Source organism: Lepidochelys olivacea, assembly GCF_965140295.1.
Source record: "Lepidochelys olivacea isolate rLepOli2 genome assembly, chromosome: 11".
Lineage (NCBI taxonomy): Eukaryota > Metazoa > Chordata > Testudines > Cheloniidae > Lepidochelys > Lepidochelys olivacea.
In genome coordinates, this window is record NC_140421.1 from 65,202,632 (window position 1) to 65,220,222 (window position 17,591).

At 42.0% G+C, this 17,591-nt stretch overlaps 1 protein-coding gene across 8 annotated transcripts in view; it reads left to right on the forward strand.

Moving 5' to 3' along the window:
- Positions 1 to 17,591, forward strand: part of UNC80 (unc-80 homolog, NALCN channel complex subunit) — a 187,766-nt gene that overhangs the window by 13,030 nt on the left and 157,145 nt on the right. For all 8 annotated transcript variants that reach the window (XM_084643900.1, XM_084643903.1, XM_084643905.1 and 5 more), the window contains exons 3-7: positions 3,290 to 3,446; positions 7,156 to 7,454; positions 11,045 to 11,168; positions 16,453 to 16,526; positions 17,312 to 17,451. In XM_084643900.1, coding sequence (XP_084500026.1) covers positions 3,290 to 3,446; positions 7,156 to 7,454; positions 11,045 to 11,168; positions 16,453 to 16,526; positions 17,312 to 17,451 — 794 coding nt within the window. The remainder of the gene's footprint in view (positions 1 to 3,289; positions 3,447 to 7,155; positions 7,455 to 11,044; positions 11,169 to 16,452; positions 16,527 to 17,311; positions 17,452 to 17,591) is intronic.

The following is a 17,591-nucleotide window of genomic DNA, read 5'->3' on the forward strand; positions in this document are numbered from 1 at the left end:
CATATCTTGCACTCAGTGTGCGGGCAGAACATGAGCTGAACTTGCAGGGAGCTGTGCTTGCATAAACAAGGCAGGGCAAGGCCCTAAGGAAGTGGAGGGAAGGATCCAGATGTTGCTGTCACTTGTGTTCGTGTGAGCCAGAGCCAGAGCAGGGACTGACACTGTAACCATAAGGCCTGGTTCTCCCATACAAATGGGAAACGTTGTACCACACAATCATTAACTCGCTCTAAAGTTTGCTTAACTGGCCATTGGAGAATCCCTCATACACAGGGGTATCCTCTTGCAAACCTACACTAGCATCATGGCTCATAGGCCATCCCCCTTCAACCCACTGGCATAAAGGTTGAGTTCCTCTTAGCTCAATTTATTCCTGACAGTTGGTGTAGGTTAGAGCAGTCTGAAGGAGGCTCCAATCTGACAGCCTTCCCAAGACCCAGATGCCCTAAAGATTGCAGGAACGTAAAAGTGCTTTTTCCCCTTTATAAAACAGATGCGCTGGCCCCCAAATCTTGTGCTACTTGAGGCAACAATAATCAACGTGGTCAGCCCACTTTTGCACACTCCCTTTCCCCCTCCTGAATTGTACTGCGTGCTCAGAATCTGGGCTGTGGGTTTTTTTAAAGAGGCTGTTCTATAGCTTTTAGGGTCCTATGCCATTGTGATCTCTTGAACATGAGGACAAAAGCTTGAATTGGATCCAGTGCTGGATGAGAAGCCAGTACATTATGCAGAGCAACAGAATGACCCCACATCTTGCCCCCCCCCCATCAGCATAGAATAGCTGCTTTGTGGTTTTTTTTATCCCTTCCCTGATAAATTTAATGTAGTCTGGCAATTTACGCAAGAGTGTGGGCCTCTATTATTTTGTTCCTTTGTTAGGATGATCCATTAACAAATCAAACTTAATGTTAAATAATGGTAGTTAAATGCCCTGTTTATTCTAGATTGTATACAGAAAGGTGTATGTATGAGCAGTCCCTTTCATACTTCTGTGTGGGACAAATTGTATTGGCCTTACTCACAGTTAGTGGTCCCTTATTTCTTGAATAGGCCCATTGATGTGAATGGGGTTAGTGGCTGAGTTAGTTACTACTCACTCTGAATGAGGGAAGCATAATCTGGTCTATTATGTGTAGCTGCCAGAGTAAATAAATAGATTTAGGCTACAGTAGTCCAGCCCAATCGTTTCAGACTAGTTCAGAGCAGGCAATAACTTTTCCCAGCTGCATGCCAATATATGGAAGTAGGCATATTTTTGTTCCATTCTGTTGCCTGAATGAAGTCTCTGTGGAGAGAACAGTCATGTTAACAGAGAAGGGGGTTTGACAAATGGTGATAAAATCCTATCTTCCTATTCTGCACTAAACCCATCACAACCACTTTTTCTAGATGGAAAAGCATACTATTGCCCCTTCTGGCCCAAGCAGTTAGCTAATATTCAGGGGGCTTGTGGATTGTTTACATTAGAAGGCGAGATTAATTATATGAGTAAGATATATCTTTGGTGCAAGTCCTGTTTCCCTGAATACAGTAGGAACGAATAACAGGAAGCAATTTTCTTGTTCAGGAATCCAAGCCTGCTTCTACTCAGTTCTGTGCCCAAAAGATGCTTTCTCTTTTGGCTAACTCCCAGCATCATGCTACCAGTGCCGCTCTGACTTTCTATTTGCTTACTCCCTTTGAGGCATGCAGAAACAAACAGCTGCAGTTCAACCACTGCCCCAGCCCCTGAATTTCAATCAGTTTTCAGGGAAGCCCCTTTTATTCTGTCTGAGTTAGTTCTTGCTCTGGCCTTCCATGTGGCCAGTGCTTTGGATGGCCAGTGCTTTGGATGGTGGTTTCAGACATCTTACACCATAAAGGAGCTTAATTGCTTCTCAGTTGAGCCAGAACGAGGGGCAGCTAGAAATCCATCAGTGTCAGTGAGATTTTTGACTGCGTGTAGATCAGATATGCTTGCTGGCAGCTGTAAACACCCTCTAGCATAACAGTAAATTTCTTGCCAAAGTTTGACTATTATTTTCAGCATGTGATTCATTATCGTCATATTCAGTCCTGCATATCCACCAGTATGTCTGTCCATGAGCTGACTCTGCATAATAGTCACATGTTCCATTTTCACTGCCCTGAACTCTGTCTATACCCAGCACTGTTAGGGTGTTTCTCTCTTATAGAACAAACATATGCAAAGACTACTTTCCTGCCCTTGGTGTATGTAAAGGAATATTAAACAGCCTGTTTGACTGGTAGGTACTGCACACTTTGAATGGTGGTTGCGTTTTGATGGCCAGATTGAAAGTCAAGTTTCTTTTGCTTTACTCCTTTGTGATTAAGCTTCTTCCTGGTAAATGCAGCTCTTTTACCAAGGATTTTTGTGCCTCTTGTTGAGGAATGAATTTTATGAATCTGGTGTGATGGCATTTGAAGCATCCTTTAGGTCATGTACATACACTTACTTATCTCCATGAGCATAGTAAAATTGGCTAAACAATTTGTGAATGAGTAGATTGCCAGAAGGCTACATTGGTTTGTGGCAAGGGCATGTGATATCACTAATACAGTCCTTGACTACAGTAACTTCAGAGGAACATAATTGCTTCAGTGACCATATAAGGAGGTCTTTTGGCCATATTCGAAAGAATGGACTGTAGAAATAGCTTGGCTGTCTAATAATAAGCTTCTGTAAGGATTTTTTCCCCCCTCTATAAAACAGATGCGCTGGCCCCCAAATCTATATAATCTATATAATGTCCTGATATAGGATTTTACACGCTGATTAACTTTTGTGACAGGGTGTGAAAATATTTCTTAAGTCCTATGTACTTTTAATGGGCTGCTCTTCATGCTTCATAAAACCTTCAAAGAGAGTGTCAAATCCTGCTTTCAGTCACGCTGGTGTAAATCTGGAGCAGCTTCACTGACTTTAGCAGAATTACTCCAGATTTACACCAGCGTAACTGTATGCCAGGTTTGACCCAGAGTACTTATGTTTGTATGGAATTTGATACTCATTTCTTTAATTCTTTTGACTAAGGAAAGTATATTAAATGAACCATGCTGCTTCTGAATTCTTCTAGCTGCTGTCTCCTGATTAACCATCCATCTAGTGAGCTTTGGCTGTGGCCTTTCTCTTTTAAGAAAATATTTTAAGAAATAATTTTACTGAAAGGAACTGTAAGGTATATTTTGTGGAAAATAGTATGTGACAGCTAGAGCTTTAGAAGAGAATACATTGTCTTGCAAAGCATGTGCTAGGATAATATTTTTTCTCCTTTTTTTTGCTTAGTCTTTCGAACGAGTTTTAGTAGAGAACAAGCTGCATGGTCTTTCTCCAGCCCTCTCTGAAGCCATCCAGAGCATTTCTCGTTGGGAACTGGTTCAAGCTGCCCTACCACATGTACTTCATTGCACAGCGACTTTGCTTTCTAACCGAAACAAGCTAGGTTGGTACTTGCGTTAGTTTGCTTTTTACTATTACCTAACCTTCCATTAAAATATCACGAAGTTGTGCTCAATATACCATAGACCATACTCTCCCAGAGCCCAGGCTCCAGCCTGAGCCCAAACATCTACATTGCAATTTTGTAGCCTTGCAGCCCAAGCCCTGTGAGCCTCAGTCAGCTGACGCGGGCCAACCGTGGGTGTTATATTTTAGTGTAGACATACCCATTTTCTCCAAGCTATAGGACCCAATCCTGCAAATCCATGTTCACACAGCAGTCCTTACTCAAGCAAATAATTTCCATTTAGGTCTGTGGCCCAACTAGTGTTAGTAAGGATTATTCACATAAGTAAATTTAGCAAGATAGGTTCTCTTATTCCTCCTGTTTATTGTATTTCAACCTCGAAAATATGATGGGAACCCAGTCCTTGATGGCTTTATTCTTGTGGATAGAATTCACTTATGTGATTAGTTACATTAATTATAATAGCATTGTTCCTGCATGTAAGGGTTTGTGTAATCTTACGCTTGGTTACTTTGCAGGCAGATGTAGTAATCAGACTACACTATATGTAAAATTCAGCTCAGCTAAAATAATACAAATAATTATCAACCTCTTGTAAAAAAAAAAAATACCCAACCTTGTAGAACTGGATATTAGTTTTTATTGAGGTAAATGCAAAAAGACATTAAAATAAATATTTTCTCCAATTTGGAATTGTGCCTTAAAAACTTGATAGGTTTCAGAGTAACAGCCATGTTAGTCTGTATTCGCAAAAAGAAAAGGAGTACTTTTGGCACCTTAGAGACCAACCAATTTATTTGAGGAATATTTCCAAAATAACCACATACCACACAACAGAACCACTAACCCAGGAACCTATCCTTGCAACAGAGCCCGTTGCCAACTGTGCCCACATATCTATTCAGGGGACACCATCACAGGGCCTAATAACATCAGCCACACTATCAGAGGCTCGTTCTCCTGCACATCCACCAATGTGATATATGCCATCATGTGCCAGCAGTGCCCCTCTGCCATGTACATTGGTCAAACTGGACAGTCTCTACGTAAAAGAATAAATGGACACAAATCAGATGTCAAGAATTATAACATTCATAAACCAATCAGAGAATACTTCAATCTCTCTGGTCACGCAATTACAGACATGAAGGTCGCTATCTTACAACAAAAAAACTTCAAATCCAGACTCCAGCGAGAAACTGCTGAATTGGAATTCATTTGCAAATTGGATACTATTATTTTAGGCTTAAATAGAGACTTGGAGTGGCTAAGTCATTATGCAAGGTAGCCTATTTCCCCTTGTTTTTTCCTACCTCCCACCCCCCCCCAGACGTTCTGGTTAAACTTGGATTTATGCTGGAAATGGCCCACCTTGATTATCATACACATTGTAAGGAGAGTGGTCAGTTTGGATGAGCTGTTACCAGCAGGAGAGTGAGTTTGTGTGTGTGTTGGGGGGAGGGGGGTGACAAGACCTGGATTTGTGCTGGAAATGGCCCACCTTGATTATCGTGCACATTGTGGGGACAGTGGTCGCTTTGGATGGGCTGTTACCAGCAGGAGAGTGAGTTTGTGTGTGTGGTTTTTGGAAAGGGGGGGATAAGAAAACCTGGATTTGTGCTGGAAATGGCCCACCTTGATTATCATACACATTGTAAAGAGAGGTTTCAGAGTAACAGCCGTGTTAGTCTGTATTCGCAAAAAGAAAAGGAGTACTTGTGGCACCTTAGAGACTAACCAATTTATTTGAGCATTAACCAATTTAACTTTGATGACATGAGCTCATGCTCAAATAAATTGGTTAGTCTCTAAGGTGCCACAAGTACTCCTTTTCTTATTGTAAAGAGAGTGGTCACTTTGGATGGGCTATTACCAGCAGGAGAGTGAGTTTGTGTGGGGGGGGCGGAGGGTGAGAAAACCTGGATTTGTGCTGGAAATGGCCCAACTTGATTATCATACACATTGTAAGGAGAGTGATCACTTTAGATAAGCTATTACCAGCAGGAGAGTGGGGTGGGAGGAGGTATTGTTTCATGGTCTCTGTGTATATAATGTCTTCTGCAGTTTCCACAGTATGCATCCAGTGAAGTGAGCTGTAGTTTACGAAAGCTTATGCTCAAATAAATTGGTTAGTCTCTAAGGTGCCACAAGTACTCCTTTTCTTTTTGTAAAACTTGATATTACACCAAACCTTTCTCTGTTTTTAAAGGAAATTTTAACACTAGATCAAAACTGGGGGTGGGGAACCCAAACAGAAGACTAGCGCTACAAAAATATATGCCTCATAAAATATTAGCTCATATTTTTCTACATTTTCTTTGTCACTGAAGAGATTTGTATTTTATATAAACACTTACCCAAACAAAGCTCCATGAGTCCCTTTCTGTTTAATGCTACAGTTAAATCTTGGTCCCACAGTTTGGGAACGGTGATGTAAGATACATCATTTTGACTTCACTGCTGGATAATGAAAAGTGAGAAGAAAGGTCCTGAATGATGAAATCCTTCTCTAAGCATGAAAGGATCAAATCCGTCTCAGCATTGCAGGGTGCCATCTAAATGAATGAGTGACGTCTTGGAAATTGTTGTCAACAGGGAGTCACAATCTTGAGAGTCAAATTAGTTCAGTACTGTTTTCCAAGAATAGGGTGACCAGATGTCCCGATTTTATAGGGACAGTCCCGATATTTGGAGTTTTTTCTTATATAGGCACCTATTACCCCCCACCCCCATCCCGATTTTTCACATTTGCTATCTGGTCACCATATCCAAGAGGAACTGGGATGGATTTTAGCAGTAGTCTTGCCACCTAACTGAAATAGCCCTTGAAGAAGCTTATTAATTTTCTGTAAGACATATGCCATAGTAGTCAGATTTTGAAGGCACTGAAAGTGTTGTCATTTGTTGTTGTTGTCGTCGTCATCATCAGCATGGCAAATCTCAAAAAAGATGTGGCCTCCTTGCCGATCGGGCATCACCCAAGTTGGTCTTGGCTAGGTCCTTAAGGTGGTCTGGTTTATGTCTGAAAGTTCTGTATTTCACATGTAAGTAATTGTTGGCCTTGGTCCAGTTGCAGGTGGGTAAGTATCCACATTACAAAATCTGCCCCCAGAACTGACACTAACTGGTTCACAGATTGACAGTCTTAACGGAAAAAAAACACAATGAATTCATAAGCATAGGGCCTGATCCAAAGCCCACTATCATCAATAAGAATCTTTCCACTGATGTCAGTCAGCTTTGCACTATGCTCATCAAGATCAAACTACTTTCTCATCTGGCCTGGTTCCTCCAGAATTGAAGCATACTGGTGGGGATGGGTAGCAGAGCACAGTCTAGGAACGCTTGCGGTACTACAGCTTGGGGATCAGTAGAAGTGTTTCAAGATCCAGGGCTGTCAAGTTAGCACCTTTTATGAGTACTGTATTTTCACATATGCAGACAGCACTGAGTGATACTTCAAGGAAGAGGCAAGGGGAATGTGCAGGGGCATGTAACATTCTGAATCAGGTGATTTTAACCAAGACATACTAGGAACAACTCGATACTTCTAATTGCGGGGGTGAGATTTTCAAAGCTACATAGAGAATTTGTGTGCGCAATTCCCTATGCAGCTTTGAAAATCTCCACTGTACCGATCCTGTGTGAACAGAGACACCCACTATGCTGCATTTTTTCCATTCAGGACATCAGGACAAGCTTGGCGTAGCAGAGACTAAGCTTCTTCACACCCTCCATTGGATGCTACTGGAGGCTCCTCAAGAATGCAGCAATGACCGGTTTGGAGGAGAGAGAGGCTCCAGCTGGGGAGGGAGCAGTAGCGCCTTTATTCATCAGGTTGAAAACCAGGGCTCTCCAGGACACCCTCGGCGTGGCAGCACTAATGAAGAGGAAGAGAATAACCGAAGGAAGTTCTTTCAGAATTCCATGGCAACAGTGGAGCTCTTTGTGTTCCTGTTTGCTCCTCTGGTCCACAGGATTAAAGTAAGTGGAAGAACTGTCAGGAGTGGTAAGGTAGTGATGCCAGTGTGAGGAGGAGACTGTGATTCAGCCTTGGCTGCGAATGATCATAATAGTGGCTAATTGGATTTAGCATACAGTCCAGAATAAAGGTCCAGCCCTGTTGCCCTTACACAGGAGAGCAGTCCCATGGACATAATAGAATCATAGAACTGTAGGGCTGGAATGGACCTCGAGAGGTCATGTAGTCCAACTCCCTTCGCTGAGACAGGAACAAGTAAACCTAGACCATCCCTGACAGGGGTTCGTCTAAGCTGTGTTTGTTCTTAAAAACCTCCAATGATGGGGATTCCACAGCCTTCGATGGAAGCCTGTTCCAGTACTTTATAGTTAGAAAGTTCTCTTAATATCTAACCTGAATCTCCCTTGCTTCAGATTAAGCTGATTTCTTCTTGTCCTACCTTCAGCAGACATGGAGAATAATTGATTACTGCCCTCTTTGTAACAGCTGGTAACATATTTGAAGATGGTTATTGGGTCCTCCTTCAGTCTTCTTTTCTCAAGACTAAACATGCCGAGTTTTTTTTAACCTTTCCTCATAGGACAGGTTTTCTAACCTGTTTATCATTTTTGTTGCTCTCTGCTGGACTGTTTCTTCTTTGTCCACATCTATTCAAAATTGTAGTGCCCAAATTGGGCATAATACTGCCATCGGGTCCTCATTAGTGCCACGCAGAGAGTTACAGGTACCTCCCAGTTCTTGCAGAGAACACTCCTGTTAATACAACCCAGAATATTAGTCTTTTTCACAATTGCATCACATTGTTGATTATGAATTTATGATCCTCTCTAACCCCCAGATCCTTTTCAGCAATAGTACTGCCTCGCTAGTTATTCCCCATTTTGCATTTGTGTATTTGATTTTTTCCTTTCTGTATGTAGTACTTTGCATTTGTCTTTATTGAATTGCATCTTGTTGATTTCAAATTCTCCAATTTGTCAAAGTCATTTTGTATTCTAATCCTGCCCTCCAAAGGGTTTACAACCCCTTGCAAATTGGTGTCATCTACACATTTTATAAGCATACTCTCCAGTCCATTAACTAAGACAGAACAAGGAGTAATGGTCTCAAGCTGCAGTGGGGGAGGTTTAGGTTGGAAATTAGGAAAAACTTTTTCACTAGGAGGGTGGTGAAGCCCTGGAATGCGTTACCTAGGGAGGTGGTGGAATCTCCTTCCTTTGAGGTTTTTAAGGTCAGGCTTGACAAAGCCCTGGCTGGGATGATTTAGTTGGGGATTGGTCCTGCTTTGAGCAGGGGGTTGGACTAGATGACCTCCTGAGGTCCTTTCCAACCCTGATATTCTATGATTCTATGATTATTGGAAATTTTGAATAGTACTTGACCCAGGACAGACCTTTGCAGGATTCCACTAGAAACATTCCCCCAGATTAACAGTGAACCATTGATTACTACTCTTTGTGAGTGCAGTGTTTCAACCAGTTGTGCACCCATCTTTTACTAAAACTATAGTACCTTAGAGTAAAAGTATCAAAAGTAATTCCAGTGATATGAATACAGGTTGTAGCACTGGGAAGACACTAAAGCAAGAATATCCAAAGTGAAGCACCTGCATCTATATTTAGCACCTACATAAGTGGCCTGATTATCAGAGGTGTTGAGTACCTGCAGCTCTCATTGTAATCAGTGAGTGCTGAGGGCATGAGTTCCTCACTGTTTCAGAGCTGGAGCAAGGATTGTGGAATTTAGCTCAGTCTGGTTGACGCTCATTCATGGTTAAGAAATGCCTTTCTGTCTGCTCAGTAATTCCAGAAACGGGGTTGTCACTGATTTGTTCTTGTTATTACTAATAGCATTGATACTAATTAATTAATAGGATCTGTGATAGTTTTAGTGGCAGGTGCAAATTAAGTGTTTCTTTGTTCTGATGTCAGAAGTAAGCTGCAGGCTTCTCGTCAGCTGAAGTCCTTCTCTTTATTTTATGATGTATAAGCCAGCTTTGCAGAACTATGTAATCAGGACTTATCTCACTGCACATTCTGATTCCTGCCACTTGTCCTTAGCTTCACTAGAGGGCTACCTTTCAGCCTTAATGTTTTAAGGCTAGCCTCTTAAGTGAAATTGGCTGTTCTCAATCAGACATTCCTAGAAAGTAAGTTATTGGGAAATGGCTGTGTTTAACCAGATAGCTACTACATAAAGCTCACCACCCTTTTCTCGTCCCCTTTGTGAATCTGAACTCTCACAGCATATGTTGTAACTAATTATCCTGACTCTAAAGTGCCTGCACAGAGGAGTAAGATTTGGCCAGCCCTCTGGCATGGCCTTTCTGCAGTCTGACTCAGGCGTTGTGGAGATGTTGGTACTCCCCCACCCCTTACCAACCAGGTAGGGAGTGGATGGAGTGTCAGCTACTTATGGACACGTACACGCACCAGTCAGCAGAAATGAGCCAGCACTGGAGTCTAAAGTTACTGGTACTTGGTAAAGGGGTGGCACAAATTTCTTCTAGCTGGTAATCTTTGAGTCCCAGTTCTTTCCAAAGCTCTTCCAGTGCTGATACAGCACCATTTCACCTCTGACTCAGGGCAAGCAGCAAAAACAAAATCTAATCCCAAAATAACATCATTAACCTTGTGTTCATAATTATACAACTACAGTGTAGCAGGGCCAGTGCACCACCAAAAACTTAACAGAGCACAGGGGAAAGCAATGTCTTGCTTATGCTTATTTCTACAACACCTGAAAGTGTTGCTGGGTGCTTTCATACAAATACAAAAGGCATGATAGCTGCCTCGAAAGAAGTCACAACAAAAAGTAGGGAACGGAAAAGGTGAGGAAGGACAATATTTCCAGCAGTCAGATCATGGAGCCACTTAGTTTAAGTACATGCATGCTTGGGCCCTGGTCCTGCAAAGATTTACCTGCATGTGTAACTTTACTCAAGTAGATAGTTCCACTGACATCAATAGGGCTACTCAGATGAGTAAAATTACACACATGCATAAATCTTTGCAGCATAATGATTTTGGTGTTTAAATTAAAAATTAATAGTAATAATAAGACCATTATATGTTGGCACTTGTAATAATTTGTAAAAATGTTCATATTTCCTAAATAAATATTTTTTATAATAATTATTATTTTTGGCTCATTTTGTGCAGGCAGGCATTATAGGAAAAGGGAGCCTAAAGGAAAGATTTACATACTGTATGATCTAAAGCAATAAGCAGAATAATGTGTACAAAGGATTTTGCTGAAATGGTGGGTAGGTTTTTCAGTAGTAGTAGAGATCCTGGAAAAAACAGGTTTTGATCGGTATAACTGATCAAAGGCACAAAGGCCCTTTACTTAGCTTTGTACTGAGAATTCCACGTTGCTTTATTAGTAGACCATTGGGTAGGTATTTTTATACTTTCTTTGAATAGTTACAATAGTGACCTTTATTGCACACAAACAGCGTGTGATCATTGTTGTTGCTTTCAAGGTCCGTGTCGCAGTAGGAGGGACAGTCAGCACACACAGAAAACGATGCTCTTCTGTGTCAGCCTTACTAATCCACATATGGTATGATGATCCCATTATGTCTTTCTAGGAGTCTGACCTGACTTTTCGGCTGGCCAGTGGCCTTGTTATTTGGCAGCCCATGTGGGAGCACAGGCAGCCTGAGGTTTCTGCCTTCACCGCTCTGGTAAAGCCAATCAGGAACATTATTACAGGTGTGTGACTTTGCTGTGTAGTCACAGATGTTAAGCATCAGAAAGTCTCTTCCTTGTGGTACGGTTATCTGAGCCCCATTTGCCATGCATGCAAGATCTGTGTGCAGTCCTGTGTTTTTGTTTTGTTTTTGTGCCATATCAAAATAAACCCTCTCTTCATGGCCAAGTCTACATTTAGAAATGGCGTCGATTTTAACTAAATTTAACCTATTTCATTAAACTGGTACAACTGCTGAATGTAGAGACGCCCTCAGTTCAATTCCCATGAAAACTAATGGGCCAAAATCATCTTGACATAATAAGATGAGTCTCTCATTAACTTCAATGGGAGCTGCACCATTTACACCAGGATCAAAATCAATCAGATTTATTGCTATGGTTACCCAATTTTTAGTCTCTCTACTCTTAGTCCTGATCTACCCATACAAGTTGCACCAGTTTAACTAAAGGTTCAATTTTAATCCATCTTGATTAAATCAGTGCAACTTTGTGTGTGGACACTCTTACATTGGTTTAAATCTGTTTTATATACATTTAACCTGCATTTGTTTAACTAAATTGGTTTAACATCAAGCCTTTTTACAAAGTATGTGTTTAGACAAGCCCTTGGAAGTAAATGTGTAGGATAGAAGTATCAAATCTGTATTGATACTACTTCTCATGTACTGCCATATATCTACTGTAATGCCAGCTGACTTAATCTCTACATTAATCTGACTAATCATACAGGCTTCCTATATATAAGAGAAAAAGAAAAAAAGTCTAATACTAGATCCTAAACTGATGTAAATCATTGTATTTCTGTTTACTTCAGTGGAGCTACACCAGCTGAGGAGTTGAACCATACATTTTAAATGTCCCTTAGATTAAAATAAATCCTTTAATATTTCCTGTAGATTTTATCTTTGTAGAATATGCTAAAATTACAGGAATAATTTGAACTCTTGGACAATATTTTAAGACTCTTCCCCTCAATGCCATCAATATTTGCATAAATTTAGAAGGAAGCAAGATCATTTCCTGACAATTTCACATGTCTGTTTCCATGTATACGTTTCTAAGAAGAAGTAGAGACAATGTTTGGCAACAGCTTGACGCAGATGAGGAAGGTACAGAAGCTAGCAGCCACATACTATTGGTAGCAAAGAGATAGTCAATAATACAGATGCTCTTCCTAACCCAAATCCTGATTTTATAGTATTATAATAACATGGGATTGGTTCAAAAGGCCTGGCCAAGATGATCATGTAAAATCTTAATCTGATCTCGCATGCTTCAGTGCAGTTGCTCCTTATTTACATCAGCATAAATGATATAAAAATCAGCTCCTTATGGTTCCCCAAGTCCTTGTATGTCTTTTGAGTCCAGATCCTCAAAAGTACGTAAGCTCCTAACTCCAACTGATTCTAGGGTATATGCAGGTATTGAAATAAATGGAAGTTAAGAGCCTAAATACCTTATAGATCTGGGCCTTTGTCCTTACTTATACCCTGTTAAGTATTTTTTCATCCTGGAGGTGCAACACAGAATCTCAGCTCAGTATCTTCCTCAAAGGGTCTGATCCAAAGTCCACTGAGATCAATCAGAGTCTCTTTCCACTGATTTTAGTGGACTTTGGTTCAGGCCCCTAACATGACTTCAGTGGTTGATTCTGACATATAAAATGTTACATTTTGAAAACATTCCCCATGGAGCTGAGCAAACATTGGATTTTTTTTATTTTTATTTTTTGGTCCCATGGAAAATTACAACATCTTGACAGTTGTTTTCATCCTGAATTAGGATGAACAGTAAAAATACTCAGTGAAAATACAGTAAATAACCAACCTTCCATACAAACGGACTTTACTAAAATAAGACAGGAGATCGACATTACACACTTCACCTCTCTACAAAGGAAAAAGTACTGTAAGCTGTCTAAAATCCTGCCTGCCACATGGAGCCACAACAGTGGTACCCCTAACTCACCCAGCAATATCATCAATCTATCCAGCTATGCACTCAGCCCGGCAGAAGAGTCTGTCTTATCTCGGGGACTGTCTTTCTGCCCCGCCATGCCCCCCAAACATGATACAGTTCTGCGGTGATCTGGGAAGCCTACTTTCGCCATCTCCAACTCAAAGAATACTTTCAAGATAACACTGAACAGCATACTGATACACAGATACCCTCCCACCAACAGCACAAGAAGAAGAACTCCATATGGACTCTTTCTGAGGGTCGAAATGACAGTCTGGACCTATACGTAGAATGCTTCTGCCGACGTGCACAGGTAGAAATTGTAGAAAAACAACATCGCTTGCCTCATAACCTAAGTCGTGCAGAACGCAATGCCATCCACAGTCTCAGAAACAACCCTGACATTATAATCAAAGAGGCTGATAAAGGAGGTGCCGTTGTCATCATGAACAGGTCTGACTACCAAAAGGAGGCTGCCAGACAACTCTCCAATACCAAATTCTACGGGCCACTTTCCTCAGATCCCACTGAGGAATATACTAAGAAACTGCACCATCTACTCAGGATACTCCCTACACTAACACAGGAACAAATCAACATACCCTTAGAGCCTCGACCGGGGTTATTCTATCTACTACCCAAGATCCACAAACCCGGAAATCCTGGACGCCCCATCATCTCGGGCACTGGCACTCTCACTGAAGGACTGTCCAGATATGTGGACTCTCTACTCAGACCCTACGCCACCAGCACTCCCAGCTATCTCCGTGACACTGCTGATTTCTTGAGAAAACTACAATGCATTGGTGATCTTCCAGAAAACATCATCCTAGCCACCATGGATGTAGAGGCTCTCTATACTTTGTGGGGGAGGGATAGCTCAGTGGTTTGAGTATTGGCCTGCTAAACCCAGGGCTGTGAGTTCAATCCTTGAGGGGGCCATTTAGGGAGCTGGGGCAAAAATTGGGGATTGGTGGTCCTGCTCTGAGCAGGGGTTGGACTAGATGACCTCCTGAGGTCCCTTCCAACCCTGATATTCTATATTCTACACAAACATCCCACACACAGATGGAATACAAGCTGTCAAGAACAGTATCCCTGATGATGCCACAGCACAACTGGTTGCTGAGCTCTGTGACTTTATCCTCATGCACAATTATTTCAAATTTGGCAACAATATATACCTCCAGACCAGTGGCACCGCTGTGGGCACCCGCATGGCCCCACAATATGCCAACATTTTTATGGCTGACCTGGAACAATGCTTCCTCAGCTCTCATCCACTCATGTCCCTTCTCTACCTACGCTACACTGATGACATCTTCATCATCTGGACCCATGGGAAGGAAACTGTGGAAGAATTCCACCATGATTTCAACAGCTTCCACCCCACCATCAACCTCAGCCTGGACCAATCTACACGGGAGGTCCACTTCCTAGACACCACGGTGCAAATAAGTGATGGTCACATTAACACACCCTACACCGAAAACCCACCAACCACTATGCCTACCTTCATGCCTCCAGCTTCCATCCCAAACACACCACATGATCCATTGTCTACAGCCAAGCACTGAGGTACAACCGCATTTGCTCCAGCCCCTCAGACAGAGACCAAACCCTACAAGATCTTCACCAAGCATTCTCAAAATTACGATACCCGCACGAGGAAATAAGAAAACAGATCAGCAGAGCCAGACGTGTACCCAGAAGCCACCTGCTGCAAGACAAGCCCAAGAAAGAAACCAACAGAACTCCACTGGCCATCACATACAGTCCTCAGCTAAAACCTCTCCAATGCATCATCAGTGATCTACAACCCATCCTGGACAATGATCCCTCACTTTCACAGGCCTTGGGAGGCAGGTCAGTCCTCACCCACAGACAACCTGCCATGCTGAAGCATATTCTCACCAGCAACTACACACCGCACCATAGTAACTCTGACTCAGGAACCAATCCATGCAACAAACCTCAATGCCAACTCCGCCCACATACCTACACCAGCGACACTATCACAGGACCTAACCAGATCAGCCACACCATCACCGGTTCATTCACCTGCACGTCCACCAATGTAATATACGCCACCACATGCCAGCAATGCCCCTCTGCTCTGTACATCGGCCAAACTGGACAGTCCCTACGTAAAAGGATAAATGGACACAAATCAGATATTAGGAATGGCAATATACAAAAACCTGTAGGAGAACACTTCAACCTCCCTGAACATACAATAGCAGATTTAAAGGTAGCCATCCTGCAGCAAAAAGACTTCAGGACCAGACTTCAAAGAGAAACTGCTGAGCTTCAGTTCATTTGCAAATTTGACACCATCAGCTCAGGATTAAACAAAGACTGTGACTCGTTCGCCAACTACAAAAGCAGTTTCTCTTCCCTTGGTGTTCACACCTCAACTGCTAGAAGAAGGTCTCATCTTCCCTGATTGAACTAACCTCGTTATCCCTAGCCTGATTCTTGCGTGCATATTTATACCTGCCTCTGGAAATTTCCACTACATGCATCCGACGAAGTGGGTATTCACCCACGAAAGCTTATGCTCCAATATGTCTGTTAATCTATAAGGTGCCACAGGACTCTTTGCTGGTTTTACAGATCCAGACTAACACGGCTACCCCTCTGATTGTGAAAAATTTCAGTATTTTTACTATGTCAAAAGTTCAGAAAAATTCAAATTTGGAAATGTCAAAACATTTCATATTGAGTCAGACTGACATTAAGTTGCATCTGCCATGGTTCCTCATGGGAGTGGTAGTTAAGATGCTTCATGGCCCCATTCTTATCTATGGGCTACACTGCCTGGCCAGACTACCTCTCCCTGGAAACAACACAAACTCCCATGCATCATGTAGCTCCATCAGAGAGGAGACCAAAGCGCATCCTGGCAGCAGTAGTAGTCTGGCCAAGGAGCCCGACCCATGAGAGAACTGGAGCATGAAGCCCCTGAACTCTACAGCACACTTGAGTCACTGTGGCACACTAGGCCGATGCAATTTAATGTCAAACTGTCTTGGAATGAAATGTTTCAGTTCAGCTCAGCAAACCAAAATTATTTTGCAAGGGGCAGCAATTCCCACAGGAAATTTTGATTTTGTGGTAACTGCGCTTCTTGTGCCCCCCCCCCCCCAAAAAAAAATCAACAGCAAATTGCCAACCAGCTATAATTTCCAACAGGTGTAGCTAACATCTGGTAATGTTACAGTCAGGGGGATGCCATTTTTTACAATGGCTAATAGCTTATTTGTTTGATTAGTACAACATGAGCATTACATTTTTAAAATTTCTCTTTTTATTTTTATCCCAGCCAAGAGAAGTTCTCCTACTAGCAACCAGAGCCTGGCTTGTGAATCCCCTAATCTGGACACTGGACACACAGAGGTGGGCATATGGCTAGACAAGCAAGAGTGGGGAGCTGTGGGGAGATCTTCTTCTTTTTTTTTTTTAAATTGATGGGGTCTTTTGAAGGGAATTTTGGAATGACAGTTGCAATTACTATGCAGGTCTCCGAAGCATCTTAATGCTTTTATCGAATTGTGTGTTTTATAATTGATTTTATCATTTCCAAGGCCTACCCCCTGCAAAGAATGAGATTGGGGCTCAGGGCAAAGGATCAATATAAAGCTTACAAACCTATATAAAAAGAGAAAACAAGCCATCATCAATATTGTAAAGACACATGGCAGAGCTAAGAAGAGAGGGCCAGTGCCCTCCATTTTCATTTAAATAAAAACACGTTTTTCGATGATTTGGAGCCATCAAGGTGTGCACTATCCAGCCTAAATTACTGCATGTTCAAATTACTGTTATCCTCTGTTATAATTAATAACAACATATCATCACTCGTGATGTCTTATCTTGCATTAGGCCCTGACCTTGAAAGCAACAAATAACTTTCCATTGATATCAGTGGAACTCCATGTAGGTTTAAGGGTCTGCCCAGGTGAAATAGTTTATAGGATTAGGGCCTTAGCTTATACACTGTCTGGAATGAAAACCATGTGTTTGCACAGTGTCTAGGACATTGGAGCCCCAATCTTGATCGAGTCCCCTCTATGCTATCTTAGTATAAATAATACTAATATATAAATACATAGTAAGAGGGCTAATGTGGAAGATCCAAATCTATTTTTAAACTTATTTCTCTATATTGAAAATATCCTAAGGGACTTCAGGTGGTGTGTGAAACAGCCCAGCCAGATGCTGTGCCTCCCAGGGCCACTGTTTCAGGCTGTCATCGGGGAAACTCCTTTGATGGAAGTGTGTCGTCCCAAACATCCCAAGACAGAGGACCTCCACTTTCCAGGTACAGAGTCCTACGAAAAGCTATGTTGGTATAACTTTCTGGGGAGTGTGTGTTACAGGTCCCCTCTGCCCAATCCCCAAAGGATATAAGTCTTACAGTGCCAACTAAAGAGCCTTGTCTCTTCAGCTCAAACTCTAACA